At 43.9% G+C, this 21,117-nt stretch overlaps 3 protein-coding genes and 2 non-coding genes across 5 annotated transcripts; 3 read left to right on the forward strand and 2 right to left on the reverse strand.

The window, feature by feature from the left end:
• Window positions 1-3,584: 3,584 nt before the first annotated feature.
• Window positions 3,585-8,200, forward strand: LOC100839985 (ATP-dependent 6-phosphofructokinase 3). The gene is made up of 14 exons (XM_003564280.4): window positions 3,585-4,017; window positions 4,532-4,578; window positions 4,665-4,704; window positions 4,810-4,872; window positions 4,964-5,101; window positions 5,613-5,771; window positions 5,918-5,971; window positions 6,165-6,233; window positions 6,330-6,459; window positions 6,894-6,934; window positions 7,049-7,270; window positions 7,441-7,486; window positions 7,568-7,722; window positions 7,844-8,200. The coding sequence occupies exons 1-14, from the start codon at window positions 3,739-3,741 to the stop codon at window positions 8,054-8,056; spliced, it is 1,656 nt and encodes a 551-aa protein (XP_003564328.1). The 5' UTR covers window positions 3,585-3,738; the 3' UTR covers window positions 8,057-8,200.
• Window positions 8,201-8,830: 630 nt separating this feature from the next.
• On the forward strand, window positions 8,831-8,981 carry LOC112270335. The gene has a single exon (XR_002962727.1). It is a non-coding gene; the product is annotated as a U4 spliceosomal RNA (small nuclear RNA).
• A 1,023-nt stretch (window positions 8,982-10,004) lies between these two features.
• Window positions 10,005-18,038, reverse strand: LOC100840689 (DNA repair protein RadA-like). The gene is given in 15 exon segments (XM_014898941.2): window positions 10,005-10,398; window positions 10,915-10,987; window positions 11,293-11,375; window positions 11,736-11,774; window positions 11,986-12,063; window positions 12,618-12,773; window positions 13,149-13,214; window positions 14,296-14,376; window positions 14,483-14,545; window positions 15,044-15,151; window positions 15,765-15,848; window positions 16,034-16,105; window positions 16,318-16,376; window positions 16,936-16,991; window positions 17,218-18,038. Coding segments are annotated over 15 exon segments (1,995 nt in total). The 5' UTR covers window positions 18,024-18,038; the 3' UTR covers window positions 10,005-10,227.
• Window positions 18,039-18,995: 957 nt separating this feature from the next.
• On the reverse strand, window positions 18,996-19,861 carry LOC112269925. Its single transcript, XM_024457444.1, has one exon. It carries the CDS (start codon window positions 19,827-19,829, stop codon window positions 19,080-19,082), a length of 750 nt encoding a protein of 249 aa, XP_024313212.1. The 5' UTR covers window positions 19,830-19,861; the 3' UTR covers window positions 18,996-19,079.
• Window positions 19,862-20,765: 904 nt separating this feature from the next.
• MIR7735 (microRNA MIR7735) lies at window positions 20,766-20,927 on the forward strand. The gene has a single exon (NR_127021.1). It is a non-coding gene; the product is annotated as a microRNA MIR7735 (primary transcript).
• Window positions 20,928-21,117: the final 190 nt, after the last annotated feature.

Consider the following 21,117-nt stretch of genomic DNA (forward strand, 5'->3'; position numbering starts at 1 on the left):
CGACATTATATCGAGTTTCCATGGTGTAACAAAAATTTGGCAGCAGTAGTTCTTCCGGGCTGTCCGCCAGCGGCTGGTGGTGGCCCTGTTGGTTGGGGCGGCAAGCCATGGTGGCCGGATTCTCAGAGGAGGAAGCACTCCATGCACGCGCAGATCGGGAAGACGGGAGGCAGGGACGGAGAGGGAGCAGAGGACGGCGGCCGTGGTGGCCATGCCGGTCGAGGCGGCGAGCGTATCCGGCAGAGGACTTGAGGCGGGCGTTCAGGGGTGGAAGTCGGAGCGGCAGTGCAGAGAGGGGGGAGAGAAGGAGCGGCGCGCGGGGCGCAGGCAGCTGCCGAGCTCGAGGAAGCCGCCGCCGACGTCGCGCGCGCCGAATCATGAGATGGGGAGGCACCGGACCAGGGGATGGAGCGACGCGCCGGTGCAGGGGATGGGAAACGGCGGCAGATCTGGAGCCGACGAAGCGGAGAGAGCTCCCACGCGACCGGACATAGCCGAAGGGGATGCATGGTCGGGGGTGAGTGGAGTGACGGCGGAATCGGAGACTGGACTTTTTTTGGGGGGGAATAGGAAGAGACTGGACTGGAGTACACGATGAGAGAGCGAGATATTTAATTTCTAGATGTATCAAATTTGTCAAAATATTGATGTATCTATGTTCAAAAAACATCTAGATACATGTAATATTTCGACAAGTAATATGGATCAGAGGGCGTAAATATAAGCTAACGAATCAGAGATGCTGAATTTAAATCGTCCGTGTAAAATCTTAGAGCACAAAACATATAAAAATGTTGAGGAATCAACTTATCTTCAATAAAAGTTTAGACAACTTATGGAGGGCCACAAATTTTATGGGAAGTTTGACAAACGACGGTGAAGAGAACGGTACAAACCGTGAAAACAAGTTCAAAAAATTCTCAAAAAAAATTACACGTTAAAAATAAAATAACCAAGTTAAAAAGGGCGACAAAACGGACATACGCGACTGGAGAGGTTGGACATGTGGTAGGCCGTGGCAACGCACGGGCATTTCCACTAGTTTATGCAGGAAAAAAACATTTCCAGAAGCAGATATCATCTTGTCTGATTGGAGCTTATAAATCCAGCTAATTCATCTAGTTGGTATGAACGGCAAAAATTTCAGGCAATCCAAAGAAAATAACAGTGATGGCGATACGGTGTGCCACACAGCTATTGTCAAAATGTCATTTTTGTATTATCAAAATTTAATCATTACATTTTTTTTCCCAACACATTCTTGTCTTTTTTATATTTATCAAAATTTTACACAAATTAATACATGTTTGGCATATGTATAGCACAGTGTAATCATCACCAAATTCAATTCATCACTTTGACCATCCAAACATGATTTGGTATTCAGTCTCAATATCAAATCTAGGTTCCGAATACCTACACATCCAAATAGAAATATTGGCATTCAATCTCAACATCAATATCCTATGATATTAGCATTGGAGCCAATGCAATGCCAAGCATCCCAATGTCTACATCCAAATAAAGCCTAGTTTGAGAAGTGTTTTTATTTGCTACTCTCTTCGTCCCATATTAAGTGTCTTTCTATTACATGTATCTAGACACATTTTAGACATAGATATTTCCATATTTGAGCAAATTTGAGTCACTTAATGTAGGACGGAGGGAGTACAAAAATGGAGTGTTTTGTTGAAGAGACTAGGGATAATCCTCTTCAAATCCTTCATACCAAACAACCATTTAAGGTTTGTAGTGTTTTTCAATTTGGTGTGGTTTATACCTAACAAACACGTCAAAAACTCTAGTACCAAACAGGACCTAAGCTACCGAAAAGAACGAAAAGGAACTGGGAAATGACAATGCGGACGCAAGGAAGCTCGTGGAAGAAAGCATGCACACAACCATGCCACGTAGAAATAGATCCCCTGCTTTAGGAAAAATTGGAAGAAATAAAAAAACAATCCAAATAATTACGAAATATGTAGGTCACATGAACTTTTAAATTTCACAAATAACCCATTTTTTACGAAAACCTAGATAAGTGATGACCCATTTGCATCTCTAGTTTTTTGGCTAGCCACTTTTTATTTAAACTTAGTTGCGGCGAATAGCTATGCTTCGCGTGTTCCTTCTTTTGTGTTCGTACGTCCAAGGTAGACAAATCCACGTGACAGGCACGACACATCTATCATTCTTTTATTTCTCTTTCTCTCACTCTTTCCCCTCAATCCTTCCCGCGCCGCCGCGGCCACATCCCCTCATGCCTGTTCGCGTGTCGCCGCCCTGCATCGCGCGTCGCCGGTCAGGAGACGCTGTCGATCGCCGCCACTCGGGGCGACGTCCTAGGGGAGCCACCCATCTGGACGTGAGTATTTTGTTTTTTAAATAAAGTTTGGTAAAGGAGAAAATTAAAAGCTTAAAACTAAAAGATAAAATGAAAAGTTAACATAAAAGCCAATTAGGCAAAAAAAAAAAATCGAACGGCCCGTTTTCGGGGCTATCGCAATTTGATCACTAAGTTTTGTTTTGGCAATCGTCCGCCAATTAGGCATGGCCGCCTAGCGCCCCTCTTTTTGCATGAAAACATTTTGAATTCTCACGGATACATGCCGAATCTGAAAAGGCCATTATTCTATTACCAGTATAAAATGAATTAAACCATCATTCTATTACAAGTAGAAAATAAAATTAAGTGTTTTCAATCTGAAAAACATGTTAGTGTTTCATTTTAGGAAAACAATTAATGCAATTCCTGCCACTAATACATGCCAAATCAAATCACACTTACCGTTCGGATGCAATCACCGTACTAGAATATACTTTCAAAAACAAAACAAAATCACCGTACTAGAACACGCACCGTCACATCGGTTGAACATGTTCTTGCCCAGCTTAAAAAATCGTGCAAGGCTGCAAGTTTTTCAAAAAAGGAAACGATCAGCAAACTGGTCTGGGACAATTTTAAAAAGAGAACCCGACGTTACTATGTGAGTGAGAGTGAAGGACCTAAATATTGCCAGATGGACGGGGCTGGGATTTAATTTGGACGTGATGAATGATTTTTTTTTTCTGGCCGCATGACGTGGAGTACATCTCGCGGCTTAGCTTTCGTCGCGGCGGATGGACGATTTCATCGCCTGGCATTATGACCAGATTGGACTATTTACGGTGAAGAGTGCGTACAGGCTAGCCATACATGAGCTTGCTCAATTTTCTAAGCGGGGTGTAGAGGACCAATGTGTTAAGCCTCGAGTCACCTCCAAGCATCGTTGACTGTAATTCCGACTTATTCTAACAATAAACTCAATTTCGATCACAAAAATAAATGAATCTATATTCTTTTTTTACCAATGAATCTATATTCTTTGTAAGACTTAGAATTTGTTGCCCACAAAAAAAAAGAGAATTTGTCTTGATAATTATACCCGTACGATCTGAGCACAAATCCTAATCTCAACTCAAACCACATCACACGGATAGAATATTGGAACCTAGCAGCCTGGCCCCACCGCCAGGTGGCAGAACGCAGTCCTCCTCCTCTATTGCTCCGGCCCCGTCCCGTACCGTACTCTCCGTTTGGCCGTTTCCCCACACTCCCACAGAATCTCATTCCCCCTCTCCCGTCGCCGTCAGCCTTGCCCCCGCCGTCGCCACGCGCCACCGTCGCCGTCGCCCCAAAACCAGCCACGCAAACCCCTACCCGGAAAATGGAGCCCTCCCCCGCTGCCGCATCCACCCATGGCGTCGCCGTCGCGGACGACCGACGCGGCTACTGATCCCGCCCCCACCCCCGCCCCCATCGCCGTGCCGAGCCTGCGGGCCCGCCTGCCGCACGCGCACCACCACCTGCTCGACCGCCGCGACACGCCGCGGAGGCCCGCGTGGTGGTCCGAGAGGGCGACACGGGAGGCGATGGACGGGACGGCGGCGAAGCCCGAAACGAAGCTGGTGGCCGGTGAGGCCGGGTACGTCCTCGAGGACGTGCCGCATCTGTCCGACTACCTCCCCGATCTCCCGGTGAGTGCTCTGTTCTCGGCGTCGAGTGTGTGTGCGGACTGCGCGTGGATCGATCTGGGGATCGGGGCGGCGGGGCGATTCCCGGAAGCTAGATCGCTGGCATGTGGAGTGGTTGACTGATTGTGGGATCATGCGGGAGAACGTGGAATCTGATCGAGATTCTGTGTGATCTAAAGCTGTTGCTTGCTTTTGTTATTAAATAGTACTACTCCGACTACCTTTTGTTTGTTCGTCATATTTGCGCCGCTGCATGGGCACTTTAAAGTTTTGATGAGGACTGCAATTGCAATGGCCTTAAATAAGTGCCGTTTTTGTAACAGCTTTGTGAATGCATGGTCACCCAACTTAGTTTTTGTTTTTTCCTTTTCCGAGAATGTTTCCAATATTGTGACGGCTTTGGGCGGTTCTCTGATTAATCACAGAGGACCCTGGAAAAAAATGTTGAAATTCGTAGCTACATGACACAATTGTTGTTTTGTGATCCTGATGACCATTTTGTTATTTTATGTGGCAGACCTATTCAAATCCGCTGCAAGATAACCCAGCATACTCCGTCGTCAAGTAAGACTGAATTTTACTAACTTGATTTGCTCCCTGTTTCCCTTCGTGTATTGTTGTTGGCTCGAAAATAAATACTCCGTTTGCAGGCAGTACTTCGTTAACCCGGATGACACAGTCTGCCAGAAGGTGAATTGAGAAATTTGATGTGAACTCGTGCTTCCCTTACTGTCAACAAAATGGCGAGTACTTCATACAAGAGAGTTCCATGTTGACTTGTACTGTTCAATGCAGATTGTTGTTCACAAGGGTGGCGCAAGAGGAAACCACTTCCGTCGTGCTGGACCTCGCCAAAGAGTATGTCACATTGTGTTTCATATGCCGAGTTGCTGACAAAGTGGCAAATAAGGAGAAATGGTTTTTTGACCTCGTTTCTGTCTCCAATCAGGTCTATTTTGAATCTGATGAGGTCCATGCATGCATTGTCACCTGTGGAGGGCTATGCCCTGGGCTGAATACTGTGATTAGGGAAATTGTTTGTGGCTTATCTGACATGTATGGTGTCACCAAAATACTTGGAATTCAGGTAAGTCGTTGCTCATTACACTGCATCATGAAGTCCACATAAAGTACCAACTGCATCCCCCCCTGGGATTCTAGAGTATTCTACACATTAAGTATCAATAGGTCATTTCCCCCCTGGGATTCTACAAATTGCCTCTTTGCTGGAGTTCCATTGTAGGCATCCTGGAATAACTATTATACACTTTCATTTTTCTGTTACAAATGTCCAGCAAATCAACCCAATATTCAGGAATACGCGTCATAGCAAGCTAAATATGGTGAATACTTATCCCAGTTTAGGGATTCGATAAATTATGCCTAGCACCATAAAAACCAGTTACCAAAATATACCTCTTTGGTTATTGCTGTAAATCTCTATCGAGTTCTTTTCACTTAGAAGTTCGAAGTAGTACTAGAATATAGTAATTTTTCTTTTATGTGGGGTTAGGAATCATAGGAAGAACAAGAACAATTGTCTAGTGATAGACGAACACGCTGCTACTTATTATTCTAATTCTGATTATTTTTCATAGGGTGGGTATAGAGGTTTCTATGCTTGCAACACTATCAACTTGACTCCAAAGAGTGTAAATGACATTCACAAAAGGGGTGGAACTATTCTCGGCTCATCACGAGGAGGCCATGATACCATGAAGATTGTTGACAGCATTCAGGACCGTGTTATAAATCAGGTGAAGTAAAGAAACATCATTTCTTCTGTTTTTCCTAAACTCTGTATTAGGACCACTTTGTTATTCCCTTGGCATCATGACAGTTCTCCTGCCAAACCTAGACATCCTACACTTGCCCAGTGGTTTAATCTTTTGTTTTTGTCCAGGTCTATGTAATTGGTGGTGATGGTAGTCAAAGGGGTGCAAGAGTAATTTTTGAAGTAAGCACAGTTATAGATTTGCTGAAAGTGCTCTTTAAGCTGAATGATTGAATTATAGCATTTAGTCAACATATATCCTGTATAACTTATAATCTGGTCAAATGGCATATTGATATTCAACCAACTGTATATTGCTATACAAAATTTGCTGCAACATGTTTGTGAGTGTACTCTTTACTTAATCTTAATGCAGGAGGTTAGAAGACGTGGTCTCAAAGTTGCTGTTGCTGGCATTCCAAAGACTATTGATAATGACATCCCTGTAATACCCGGTTCCATGTTATAGTGATATTTTGGTGAAAAGCACATACTGCCCTTGTAAAGCTAATGCCTGAATCAATCGCTACCCTTGTTTCAGGTAATTGATAAGTCATTTGGTTTCGACAGTGCAGTCGAGGAGGCCCAACGTGCAATAAATGCTGCTCACGTGGAAGCTGAAAGTGCTGAGAATGGTATAGGACTTGTAAAGCTGATGGGTCGATACAGTGGTAAGTTATGATGTTATTGACAGTTGCCTGTGAACTTGTGAAGTTCCAGTATTGCTTTTTTTTTTCGTGAACAACCTTAAGTCCTTAAGCGCTATTTACTGCTCTAAGGTAATCCCAAATCAACCTATTTCAGTTTTGTGAATTGAGATTTGGGATGCATTTCTTGTGCTGTATGGCTAATCGTTGCATGCCATTTTTCATACTTTTGCAAGTAGATGAAATGACAATAGCTGACATATGTAACTTTATTGGATTGTGGATGTTTCACATTCTTTTGGGCATCACTTGGCATGTCCCCCTTGTTTGTGAATGCAACACTTCAGCTTTGAACTAAAACATGCCTTTTTCTGTAGCAATTTTCAGAGTGTAAGCTGGTCCATTTACTCAATTCATCTACACCATAATTTTGATCAGTGCTATGTTTGCTGAGGCAGGTTTCATCGCACATTATGCTACTCTAGCGAGCAGAGACGTGGTATGTTAACATCTCCAGCAAGCTGAAAGTATTCAAGTTGTACCTCTGTGTTTACACTCAAGATAAGGGTTTGAGTTACTTCATTGGAGCTAAAAAACAATTTCTATGCATCAGGATTGTTGCTTGATTCCGGAGTCACCTTTCTATCTCGAAGGTGAAGGTGGACTTTACAGATATATAGAAAAGCGTCTGAAGGACAATGGCCATATGGTCATTGTCGTTGCTGAGGGTGCAGGACAGAAACTATTTGCTGAAACCATGAAGGCAATGGGGCAGGACGCCTCAGGCAATGCTCTGCTTCTTGATGTCGGTCTTTGGTTATCTCAGAAAATAAATGTGAGACTCTTGGAGTTCAGTTTGTATCTTCCATAGATCTGCTTCATTGGGTTTGGCATTTTACTTATTTTAGCTCCTTTCTGCATCAAACCATGCATCATTACATGTTTCATTTAAATCTGTGATAGAATTGCCTTCTTAATCAGTGTTCTTTCTTTATGTAAATTCAGGAGCATTTCAAGAAAACCAAAACAACCATAAATCTGAAGTACATTGGTCAGTGGTCCTTGTTCCCCTTACTTGCCCAGTCTGATAATAGGTCAGTAACTAATTTCAAATACCATGGCTTCTCTGCAGATCCTACATACATGATACGTGCCATTCCTAGCAATGCATCGGATAATGTCTACTGCACACTGTTGGCTCACAGTGTGGTTCATGGAGCCATGGCAGGATACACTGGGTTCACCGTTGGCCAAGTAAACGGTCGGCATTGCTATATTCCCTTTTACGTAAGTCACCCTCAGCGGCACAGTTGAACCAAGTGTTACTGCATTCAGAATCACAAAGTTAGACTAAAAACTTGTCCATCTCCCTCCATGACTGATTCTTTGCTTCATTCACCGACTCCAGAGGATCACAGAAAAGCAGAACAAAGTCTCCATAACCGATAGGATGTGGGCAAGGCTTCTCTCCTCCACCAACCAGCCAAGCTTCCTCTGCAAGCAAGACGTTGAAGACGCGAAGGTGGAAGACGAGCGGACAGCCAAGCTTTTGGATGGCTCGCCTTCCAACCCCAAAGTTGAAGATGGACTCGCATCTTCCAACTCCAATGGTGTGAAGTGAGGTCACACGGATACTGATACCTTTGTGCAGATGGATTAGTACTCGCTAGCAGTATTTATTAGTTACGGCAAGTCATCCTTTGGTTCTCTCCGTAAGAATAAATAAATACTGTAGCATTTCCTCGTCCACGGTTTGCTTTGAAGATTTGCTTCGCCTTTTCTGATTTTTGTATTGCACAGAGTTCAGCTCCCAGTTTTCGCCCAGATCTCGCAAGGGGCTAGAAATCAATTTCGGACGTGTTACTGGGCGTGAACCTTGTCAAAAAAGATTGGATGGTTTACATTTCTGAAATGTGAATAAAAAACAAGGCATGGGTTATGTTAATATAGTCACTTTTTTCAACAGGGCCAAGATACCCTTGAATATTTCAAATCAAATGATTAATACTCGTAAACCCACGTGTTTAAAAAATCTAGGGGAAAAGTGAACCAAAAATAAACCGCTAGGATTATACTTTCTCGTTGTTTTTGTTTTCGTTGTTGAGGGGATTCTCGGGAACTGTTTTTTTCTTTTTAGCAAGTTGCTCGGGAACTGATTTTTTTTTTTTTTTTTGAGAGAGAGGATGCTCGGGAACTGCTGATTCTCGTAATCAGATCGTGGGCCGAAAGGCCCGAAACTCTTCCCGTGCTGTGCTAAGAAAGAAGCGGCCCCTGAGGACGTATGCCCGCCTCTCGTGCGTTCGCTGAAGGATGTTTAGTCCCACCTCGGGTATTGAGGAAAGCTGAGGCGGCGGAGGTGGGTATAAGAAAGGGAGGGTGGCGCAGCGGAGAAGGCATCTTTGCGCTTGGGGCAATGACGCAGCTAGTGAGGTTATACCGAGGCGCGTCAATTGCTGGTTGAAAACTATTTCCAAACCCCCTCTTTGGCCCTCATGGGCCACTGAGAATTTCTGGAAGGGTTACTTCTCTTCGGAGATGGTAAAACCCTACAAATCTAAATAAAATTTTTTATATTATTTTTGTTTCATATTTCTTATCAAAATATTAGATGTATCTAGAATATATCCATCTAATTTTGGGTGAATTTGATTCTTAATGAACGGAGGGAAGGCAAGATTTGAAGTTATATTTGCAGGTGTTACCTTAATTGGAGAGCACATTAGTAAAATACATCTTCAAAACCGTCGAATGTCCCCCCCCCCCCCCTACCTCCCCTACCTGACCATACGGGGGCCACGCCGGCGCAAGCAATTTGTTTGGAGTGGAGCCGGCATCAGCTGCAACCCCCAAATGTTGGCACAAATTTGATTTGTCTCACCGACAATGGTGGCCCGCGCTGCTTTTCAGTTTCAGCCGGCGTCCCCGGTAGCCCCCTGTGAGTAGGGAACGGCTTGAAGGACGCTGGCTAAATTGTTGAGTCACGCCGGCTACTTTTTGGATTTAGTTTTTTAGCGGCTGCACCGCCATTTGATGTTTGGGGGACCGGCTGGAGATAACGTTTTCAAAACTGTCAAATGCCACTAGTTTCCTCACACCTTCTGATAAGTGCAAACAGTGGTGAGGGTTCTGAAGTCAACCAAAACGCACGGCTGGAGCTCATTTGGCGTGGGTTGCCGGCTTGCACCCAGCCTGCACGAGTTTGATTCCTGGTTGAGACAAATTTCGTTTATCTTAAGATTTATTACCTCTGTTGTTTTGCCTCTCATGCTTGTCCCAAAGTAACATAACCTATGTAAATAATCCAATGACTCCGAGAATTTAGTATGCGTGATTAGTTGTGTAGGTCCGTCTTTCACACTATGAGTTGACTCCGAGAATTTAGTATGCGTGATTAGTTGTAGGTCTGTCTTTCACACTATGAGTAGGACGTGTGAATGTTGTGTGCGTGTGTTTAGTGCGTGAATTCAGATACTACAGCTGTAACGAAGACGAGAGGCCTAAAAAAATGCATGGATTGTTCGGGGACAGACGCTAAATGCCTGGGACCATTTTGTCTCAACAAACACACATGAAAACAGGCATGACTTGCAATATAAGAAGCTAAAATGACAAAAATGTCCGGGGTGATGAAAAATGGATGCGTCAAATCGCACATCAACCCAACCATCCAAGTTATTAACAATGGACCTAGGCACGTTATTAACAATGGACCTAGGCACGCTAAAAACCTACACATGCAGTCAGTCAGCAAATTGTAAGCACTAAGCAGAGCACTCTGAGCAGGATGTAACATCATCCTTCTGGCCTAAACACAGTGTTTATGAACTCCTTCAGATTGCTGCAGGGCAAGATCTTGATATCAAGATTGAGCGGTTTGAGCAGGTTCTCTGAAGCCTTGGGAACAACACAGTTCCTGTAGCCCAACTTCGCGATAGCTATCACGCGCTTATCCATTCTTGGCACCTTGAAGAGGGAAATAAAAGAAACCTTAATACATCGTATTGCAGCTAAAATAAGAAATAGCTTAACTTCTTGACGTCAGGGAAAAATAATCAACGAGCAGTCATGGGAAAAATAGATAGGTTAATAGCTAGTGGCTACCCAATAGCTCATTGCTAGCTAAAATGCTACTATTTGGTTCAGGAACTCCAGTGGTTCAGTGGGCACATACTTCCGTCGTAAATCTGTTAAGAGCTGCCTAAATATAGTATTATTGGCTGGGGGCATAGCTTTCATAAAATGGTCGGAAGTAATGTTCCTAAGCACCGTTCAGACTTTAGAAGCAAATATGAATAGCACAAAAAATATCCTAAAAGGCTCGCGGAAAGAACATGTTATCCCATCTCCTATGCACATTTCAACTCTTTTCTTCTGAAATCAAATTTTCCTTGACAATCACAAGCTCTTTCCTTTAAGACACGAGCACCAATAAAGAATATACACAGCTAATAAGAATATACACGAAAACCACAAACTTACAGTTCTAAGTTCACCACCAAGGCCGATCTCTCCAATAAATGCAATATCATTTGGGATAGGAAATTCCAAGAAACTGAAAACAAGTAAAAAAGGGTTACTCAAAAGTTAACAAACATATATGTGGAAATATAGACAAAAAATAACCACCCACCAGCATCATTAAATATGTGAAATTTGCCCAGTTCATTCAGTAAATTTTAAAGCCCATCATGCAACATGATAACCATGATAACACAAGGGCCATGGACAGCGAAGTATTCAAAGAGGGAAGGAGGTGGGGGGGGGGGGGGGGGGGGCTACTACTTATACTAGAGCAACTAAATCCATATGATGTACTGTAGTTATGAACTCCCAGAAATAAACCACACAAGAAACTACCTGCTGCAAATTGAAGCTGCTATGGCCAGATCTCCTGCAGTTTCTGTCAGATTGAAGCCACTAACCACATTGAGAAAAATAACCTGCAGTACAAACAGAAAATTAGTACCAGAAGCGGAATGTGGGAGCAAAGCTGATTTACAGTCAAGGTTGACCAAAATCCTGGTAAACTGAAATATCAGTGAAGCTTGTGAAAGTTGGGCCACTGCCATACATATCATAATAGTCCCCAGTAATGTTAGAGCATGCCAGCATTTGTGATAATGCCCCTACATGCCATGAGCGGAGCGTTGGTGCAAATTAGTTCATTCAGTCTCTCAAAAGGCCAGCCAAGCAACCAGCCAGGCTACACGTGACACCAGCTTACTGATTGTGTCGGAACTAACACTGAAAATTTGCACGTAATTAGTTAAGAGAGGCAAATAGAAGCTTGAGGAGCTTACACTGTCCTGAAGTTTTAGACCTGCTTGCTTCATAAGAATCTGCAGGGTTAGGAGAAGAGATTATTTTGCAATCTGGTATTTTTGTGCAGCTCTAACACCAAATGCTGGGTTAGTGAGCTAGAATAAACTTGCAACTAGTCTGCAATACCTTGTCCATACATTTAATTAAGACATACAGCATAGGCAATACCTATGTGGGGGCAGAATGCTTTATTGGTTGGAAGTATTATGGAAATAATTAAATACTTACTGATATTATCACATCAGCCCTGCTTGATGGTATGCCAACAACTTGACCTCGAGTGCGAGAACCAGAAACACATAACGCCTGAAAAACGACACAAATAGCACCTCAAGACAAAGAAGCGTATTTATTCCCTTCGCAAAAAAAGAGGCCGACATGTGCAAAAGAAAGGTGGAAGTGTATTCATAACAGTGCTAAAGGAATTTCCACAACTACGTTCACATTACATATGCCTCAACTAAGCTGAAATATCAAGAGTGCACAGATGATCCAAACGAATGGTCACTACAAGGTCCGACACAGTGATTTTGTTTTACCAGGAACATAGAATGAAGTGACCAAAAGTTATGAACCGAGCCACTATAAAATGTGCCCTATTTAAGAGATTGATACAAGCATTATCAAAACCGTGAGTCTAGTTGATGACACAGTAATTTTTAAGTTTCCTTACATCTATACTAAAAATCATCACAGCAACAGAAGATGGAATTATTGGTAAAAGTGACATACAAGATTCATTTTGAAAAAAGTAAGGTCAAGGCAATACTACACTAAGGGAGCAAAGAAATAGCATGCAGTGCTGGAAGGAAAATAAATTGCAGGCTTGGAAGGACACCAGCGATCGTCATATGTAGTACCTGAACTTCAACAGCAAAGGACCTGGATCCATCCAAAGCAACAGCTACGGCGAGCCCAGCTAGTATTTCAGAATCTGAATCATGTTCAGTTAGGAACATCTCGCTGGGATTCAAAACAGCTTCCAGACCATATTCTGACATTTGAAATACACCAAGCTAACCAAAAAAGAGAGGCATAAGTGGCAAACATTTGCTTTAGGGTCAGTTTGTCGCTGATGTGCTGTGCTGCGAAATCTAGTTAGTTGCATGAATATTTACACATTCCAAATGTTAAGAGAAAAGTAGGCTGCTATGGCTCGAACAATGCTTTTAAGTTTTAACTGATTTTACATTTAAAAAAAGCAGAAAATGCAAGTGCTTTCAGAAAGCCACCATGACTAGACTAGGGGGGGGGGGGGGGGCAGTGAAAGTAAGGACCAAGACAGGTTAGGAAGGAAACACTATCTTAGCACTAAGAAGACAGGTAAATCCAACATAGATGCTTTTATATACTGAAAAGTATTATATTTTGACAGAAGTATAATGATATACCTCGTCTGTTGAACCGAAACGATTCTTCACGGACCGTAACAGTCAATGAGATAAGCATCTCTCCCCCTGAAAGAAGAGAACCAAGCTTTTGTTTAATTTGCAATCTACAGTATGTTAACTTGCATGAAAAGAGTGAGGTCACACGGTTCTAGAAATTTATGTGTCAATCACCTTAGTAGTAAAAAATAGAATTACTTTTCTGTAAAGGCTATATGACCTGGATCATTATCTGAAGGAAATGAGAATAGATGAAGAATCTGGAGGTATTTGGCTACTGAAAGGAGCAGCAAATAGAAGATGATCCCAGGAACAGGAAGCATTATATTGATATAGAAAACCCTTGCAGGGACAAACCACGTCAGCTTGAAGGGGAAAAACACTATATGAGAGTATGAGACTACAAGTAGGGATGTTAGATGGAGCTATCTCTCTCTTTCTCTTGTCCACTTGTTGATCTCCCCATGGTCTACAGGGGGCAAATATATAGGGGACAAAAATTCACATAGGAGCAGAACTCCTCATGGTAAAGGAAACACATATAAAGCAAATATGGACCACACCTTATGTATTTCTAAAGTTACAGCAGTACACAAGATTTATTGAGGAATACAAAGTGGTGTACTGGTGTTCCCAAAATTAGGTATAGGCCCATAACTCCCATTTTGGGACCAGATTCCTGCACTAGTGAAGAAAATTCACTGTGATATAGTTTTGTTGATTTTCTCTACCACTTTGGAGGATCCCTGTCTATTTCACACACGCATATATACAGAATGCCCGAGATTCTAGAACAGTTGACTTCCAGTGATAAAAGTTGGTTTTCATGAATTTTTTTCGCCCTAGGTCAATTCTGAAAACTAGGAGGAAAACTCTTGTAGTTATATGGTTAATTTCTTTCTGCGATTCATGATTGTTTTGTAAGAAGAAATCACTAAACGCATGTGTTGGTAGACCAATACAAACCTGTTACTGTGTTTATTAACTTTACAAAAAAACATTTACATTTCAGACATTTCCATGCAGCACCAAGACTTTGGTGCTTACATATGTATTTAGTGTATAATCTATAAAGTTCTGCTAGAATCCTAATGTGGCATCCAGTCACATTAAAAGGAAAAGATCCACTAGGAAGCAGTATTTTACCAACCTCCATATATAAAACAACATCCACTATGTGTTCTAGAATACGTGGGCCAGCAATATCACCAGTTTTTGTGACATGCCCAATCTGGAGAAAAAGAGATTGGGGGCAGGGAGTCACTAACTATCACAAAGAAAACATAATTGCCATTTATACAGGATGAATGATAAACTTCTCGCACAGTGTAACTTACCAAGAAAACAGGGATATTCGTCAGTTTTGCAAAACTTAACAAGGCAGATGTGCATTCCTTGACCTATGCTCGCCAAAACATAGGACATACTTTCAGCAACTTAAGATACAATATGAGCATTTCCTAAGAATCACAACGACATCATGTTCAGCATCAGAACTTAATATTTGGTATGCAATTTGTACTCTAGGTCAGAAAATTAAAATGTTACTAGATCCAATACTCACTCTGTCCAACAAAGGATGTCTCAACTTTGACTAAATTTGAATGCATCTATACTCTAAGTCATGTCTAGATGCATCCATATTTTTACAAACTTGAGACATCTTTTGTTGGACGGAGGGAGTACTAAAATTCAGAAAACTAGTCAAATTAACCTCCAAGGTAAACTATCATGATATGTATTTATGAAGTTACTTTAGTTGAATAGGCTATTTTGAGAGTTAACAAAATAGGAAAAACTATTATAAATGGCACCCTTGAACCCATGATTTATGATTTAGTAATACAGGACATGCAAGGCATGACTCAAGATAATCTGGAAAGTATTGGTTGAAACACCTGCATATGATTCCCAGCACTTCCAGCAAATGCTTTAATATAAACTGTCTGAATTGAATCAACAATGAGAGCTCTTGGAGATAATGGCTGGATTTTGTCCAATATATCCTGTGGAACAAGAAGTGGGACAAAGTTTGATATTTTATAGTTATGATCTATCCGCTAAGATTTTCCAAGGTTAGCTGCTACAGAAGTCACAAATATGATTATCTTGTGTCCAAATAGTAACATTGCTTCTATTATACTTTTAGCCGGTTAGTGATCCAAATAGTCGGTTAGCTGCTACAGAAGTCACAAATGCTAGTGATCCATCATCTATCAGAGCATAGTTTTTATATTACAGGCAGAATGGCCAGCTTTACAAGAAAGCCAACAGTGTTAGCTGGTATTAAAGTACATGATTCTTAAACTGTTTAGTTTATTTGCTGATGAAAGTTCTGATCATATCATGGAAGTCCATCCAATGAAATTTCCAGATCTATTAGTTGAGTATGGAACAAAACGAAGTACCACTCTATCAGTACTCAATAGCTTTATTAGGTGGTATGAAAGAAGAGCTCGTATATGTGACGAGGAGGGTCCACTGCTCTTTAACACTTGAGAACATGGTCACACTTAGCTTAGTTACTAGAACTACAAGTCATGTGTTCTCAAAATCTAAAGGTAAACTGAGCCTAAATAATGAGTATAGATCATAGATGACGCCAGTCAAACAACATACCTCAATATCCGTACTAGAGTATAGGTACAAATTTCTAGACCTGATACTCATGCGATCAGCTCTATTTGCAATTTGCTCAATGCTCTGCAAACAAAGTAACAGCTTTTTTTATTAAACAATGTTCAGTGAAATATAAGAAATTTGAGAACATCAAAGACGGAAGGCTATTATGAGTGTCATAAGTCAGTCGATGGAGTTTCTGTCAGTTCGCACCCAAAACAGTTAAGAAGGTACAAATGATGGAGATTGGACAAGGTTATATAACCAACCTCCTCACCGGACACATATACAACAGGAGAAGACCCCTGGTCCTCAGAACCATCAGATACAATAGAAGCAAGCTACAGAGAAAAAAATGGTGTAGTCAGATTCCAAGAGTTAAGAAATTAGGTACAGAAAATCACAAATTCCAATACTCAACATGTAAGGAAGTAGATAAATTTTAAATATAAGTGTGTGGTAGGTAAATGAATGCCGGTATCTTAATGGGTTGAAAATATAAGATGAGAAAGCAGAACAATGTAACAATGAACACCCAGATGTGTACATTTACCTGTAACATCAATGAACTTTTGCCAACACCTGGATCCCCACCTACTAAAACCAAAGAACCTGCAAAACAACATGTATGATGGCAATCGATGAAAAATAGTAGGCAAATGAATTGATGCTGTGAAGTACAGAAGCTTCATGAATCATGAAACACATCAGATGTACTTTTTCTCAAACATGGTAAGAACTAATAACACAGAAATGGAGTGCAACATGTCGGCACGAGATGAAAGTTCCGGACCAAATCAAGAAATATTACAAGAATGAAACAGTCTCTCCAATTGACAAAGAAAAAAAAAACAGAGAGCTTACTAGCACATTGAGGTTGTGCTCTAATGGCTCTATATTCACTATGTTGTACAAATAGCACACCCTGGGGTCAAACTTTCCAACGAATCTGGGGTCAATTTGGAAAGGCAAAATAACATAGAGCTATATTAAAAAAAGGCGGAATTCAACTGCCATCATATTTGATGATATATGGTTGTCTTAAGCAATTGAGAAGTTTGGGTGGAGCTGCAAGACATATCACAATTTGAAATTTATACAAAGAGAATCCCTACAGTCCTACACCAATTTTACTTTCAACCAGTACCAAAGAAGTAGATTGGTGTTTTACCAGGAACAATGCCACCCCCGAGCACCCGAGCAATTTCATTTCCAAAGTTCCCCGGCCTGCAAATAAGAAAAATAGCATATACATAAACAGGGAAAATATTCAGTGAGCTACCAAACAACTGCATTTCATTGTGACTACTCTATCCTAAAGCCGATTACCATGTCCACACAGAACAGTCAGTAAATTTAACATCCTAAAATCATATCTATACAATATAGTTGAGAGAAGAAACTAAGGAAGCCAGCATTTCTCCAAAGTTCGACAGGGGCTAAGAAATGTTACAGCGGAATGCGCCACTCCGCCTGGTCAAACCCCTTGGTCACGTCCCCGAGGCTCTGGGGCACCATCTCCTTGCTCTTCTGCGGAATCCACGACCGGCCCGCGTGGTGCGACCCCTCGGGGTTGGCGGAGTCAGGCTCCACGACGTACTTCGTGAGGGTCCCCACCGCCTCGCAGCTGCGGCACGTGCCCCACCACTGCGAGAACCCGTCCCCGCAGTGGCTGCAGACGTACGAGGTCCTCGCTTTGCCGGCCGCCTTGCCCCCGGACCTCCTCGCTGCGGCCACCGCCGCCCACCTGCCCTCGCCCTTCCCGCCGCTCGGCCTCCCCTTCCCCTTCTGCCCGCCGGAGCACGACGAAGGAGGACGGGACGGCTGCTGCGGCTGCGCCTGCTGCGTCATGACGATGCGGCCGGAGACGGGGTCGAACACGCCACGGGCGTCGGAGTGCTCCCCGGGGGTGTCGGGGTCGGAAGCGGCCGCGGAAGAGGACACCGCCGATGGGAAGAGGCCGTCGGCGAGCGGGTCGTGGGTGGCCCATCCGTCGCCGCCGGACGGTGACGAGGAAGAGAGGAGGCGGAGGCGGGCGAGGCGAGGGTTCGGTGGGCGGATGCGCTGGAGATGGATGCGGAGGAGGGAGCGGAGGGGGGAGGTCGCGTGGAGCATAGCGGCGGTGGTGTGGAGCATGGGAGGGGAAGGGGGGGAGAGGAGAGGGAAGGGTTTATGCGGGGTTTTGGGCCCGTTTGGGGGAGGAAACACAGCGCGCCGGCGCGGGAAGGGGAAAGGGGGCGCCGCCGCCGTGCCGGGCATGGCCGCATGGTAAAGTAACCGAAAAATGATTAGCCGAACTGTAAAATACTGTACTGTGGTTAGCAAACAAATATGGTTACCAAATGAAATTTGAGTAAACTTTAGAAAAAACACATTTTTCATCCGGATTTTCTCAAAATAACGGTTATTGCTAATTGTATCAAAGAACCATCATTTTTTGGACGGAGGTTTTCACAGAACTCGAAAACCATATCAAACGGTTTAGTCCGTCCAATAAGTGATGATTCTTTGAGATGGTTAGCAACAATAGTGGTTTTCTGAAAATCTTGATACGAAAAATATGTTTTCTTTTAAATTTACTCTAAAATTTTAGACTTGTGGTATATAAAATTATACATATTTAAATTGGTTGCGTCAGTATAAGTTGGATGAATACAAACTTACAAAAAACAATCCTCATGGAATTTTCAAAGAGATTTGATTCAAAGGAAAAAAAATGAAAGTTTGCAATGTCATAATCGCTTGGTTACCATGGGATTTTTTGCATTCAGATTTTCGCAAAATCACATTATGGGAGAGAAATCATACACCGTATGTTTCAAACCGGACTTTGATTACCACTGAGCGATCGAAGAGCAGAGTTGAAAACAACTGCCTCGTACAATTTTGATCTAAGTTTATGAGTTTTTTTTTCCTGTTGTTTATGTTCGTTTCAGTTTATTAGACATGTTATTTGCATTTAGTGGTCAATGAAGAGTGATCACCGAGCAAAAAATGGCGTGTTGACTCTGTAAGGCGAAGCAAAACCGACAATCGACTGATCAACAATAAAAAAAAAGATGTGTAATTTGCTGTATAAGAAAAAACTAATGCAATTATAAATACAATTATGTTATGTTTAAATTGTGTGATTTTTTAACCAGAGATCGGTCGATTACTCAATGTTAGATCTAGTTTGTGATTTAATATTCAAGACAAATGATGGAGAGGAAAGATAAGAGATGGCGTACATATACTAATCCGACACTCTGATACTGTCGATTGAGATTAAAATGTTTTACTTCAAAATCAGACTCTTGAGATATGACCAAAAGATTAAAGTAGAGAGACGGGGCAATCGTCATCGCCGAATCCTCCATAATGGTACGTCTTATGCTTTACGGCGCAGAGATCTTTGCCGTCGACGCAGCGTGACACCTCGACGCCGGTGAGCCTGGCCGTACGATGCCCATCCGCGTCAGTCGAGAACTTGGCGACGCAGAATCGGCCGTCCGTGCCGCCCAGGTGCACGAGGAACGACTTCACCGGCGCCTGGCAGTGCTCCTTGGGCACTCCGAAACCCTCCCACCGGTGCCTCGCCACCGGCGGCCGCCCTTGCTGCTGCTTCAGATCCGCGGCGCAGAGCACGGTCTGGTCGCTCGCCGCGAAGCCGAACCAGAGGTCCCGCTCCGGGGCGTACACGGCGCGGCCGGAGAAGGGCAGCGGCCAATCCCCTTCCTTGCTCCACTCGCCATGGCAGATGTCGTTGCCGTGGACCCCGTAGGCGATCTTCTCCATGTCCACGGAGTAGGTGCCGTGTCGTCCGACCGAGAGCCAGACCGAGGCCCCGCCGACCACCGTGTAGGCGTCGACGACGAATCCGGCCTGATCAGATCCGCCGCCGGGCTGCGGCTTGGTGAAGGACGGCGTCGGGACGGGGCGCCAGTGCAGCTCGGACCGGCGGAGCCGGTCCGTCTGGTCGGCGAGCGCCTCCGCGGACCGGCCGCGGGACTCCGGCGGGTTGCTCATGACGAACAGGTCGTCGCCGGTGGCGAGGCACACGGGGTCGTATTTCGGCTCGCTCATGGTGGGCGCGGAGGGTGTCGTCGTAGAGGAAGGCGCGGCCGAGGTAGTCCGTGGCGACGATCTTGTCCTTGCCGCGGCCGGTGAGCACGAAGTTCATCGGCAGATCCCCGGCCGAAGGGTACAGCGTCAGGATCGGGTTAGGCGGCAGGGAAGCCTTGATCTCTGCCGCCGCCGCCGCCGCAGCCGGCTCGGATTGGGCTCGCTGCCGTTGGGCATAGTCGTCGTAGTTCTTGATGGGGAAGAAGAGGCTGCAGGGGTTGATCCGGTGCACGGTGTACAGATTAGACTGCAACGGGTGCCTCGATCTGGCGACCACCATGTACAGGAACCGCTGGGCCCGAGCGCGGCTCATCGTCGGTCGTCAGTCCTCGCTCCGGCTCCGGCAGCTGGTTATCTGCCTACCGATATATCATAGGTCTTCTCTTCCACCATTGGCGTCGTGTAGCTAAGGGACGCAGGTAATGGAGGTCCGTTTTAGTTTCGCGTTACGAATTACTCCGTATTCTTCGCTTGCAAGCAATCAATCCCAACGAAGCAAATCTTTATCGTTATGTTGCCTGTCCGGGCCGCTTTCTTCTCTCCTCGTATCGCTGTTCCAGATTTTGAAGCGCCGACTGTTGACTTGCTCCTCGTGATGCCTCCCGATAGGAGAAATGACCTCTCTTATACGCTACGCAGGGCAAGTCGATTTCCATCGATACGGTACAATATTTTTTTTGACCCGGACAGATCGGGCGCAGAAACAGAAAGCTAGGCCACAATCATCGTTAACGTCCGTCCAGCTCGATCCGAGAATCGCTACCGGCCTCGTCGTGTGGGTCGGGCAGATTTGATTTAACTCTTTTTTTTTTTTGAAAAGGCCAAGCCTTGTATTAAATCACCAACACTTACACAACCATCTTTAAAATAAAAAAAAATTACAGGCAATTTTTTACGGGTAAACGTCGTTGTTTTCCTTCTGCACTCCCGGCGGCACGCCCGTGAGCGAGCTCGATGCTGCATCTGGACCTCGGAACCACGTCGGAGCCAGAAAAACGTTATTGACGTAGCAGCCTGGAAGTCGCCGGTCGGAGCCAAGAGACGCGGCGACAATGATCTGGACCCCCGTCCCGGAGAAGAATGCGACGAAGAGGGTTGAATGACCATCCAAGATCCGGCCAGACGGACCCGAGAAGATCTTTCCTCACTAACTCCACGATGAGGTTGAAACTGGCCGATCCTCGTCGATCGAAAAACGAACCAATAAACCGAGACACGAAGACTCATTGCAAAACACAAACACAAACAT

This window comes from Brachypodium distachyon, chromosome 1 (assembly GCF_000005505.3).
Source record: "Brachypodium distachyon strain Bd21 chromosome 1, Brachypodium_distachyon_v3.0, whole genome shotgun sequence".
Lineage (NCBI taxonomy): Eukaryota > Viridiplantae > Streptophyta > Magnoliopsida > Poales > Poaceae > Brachypodium > Brachypodium distachyon.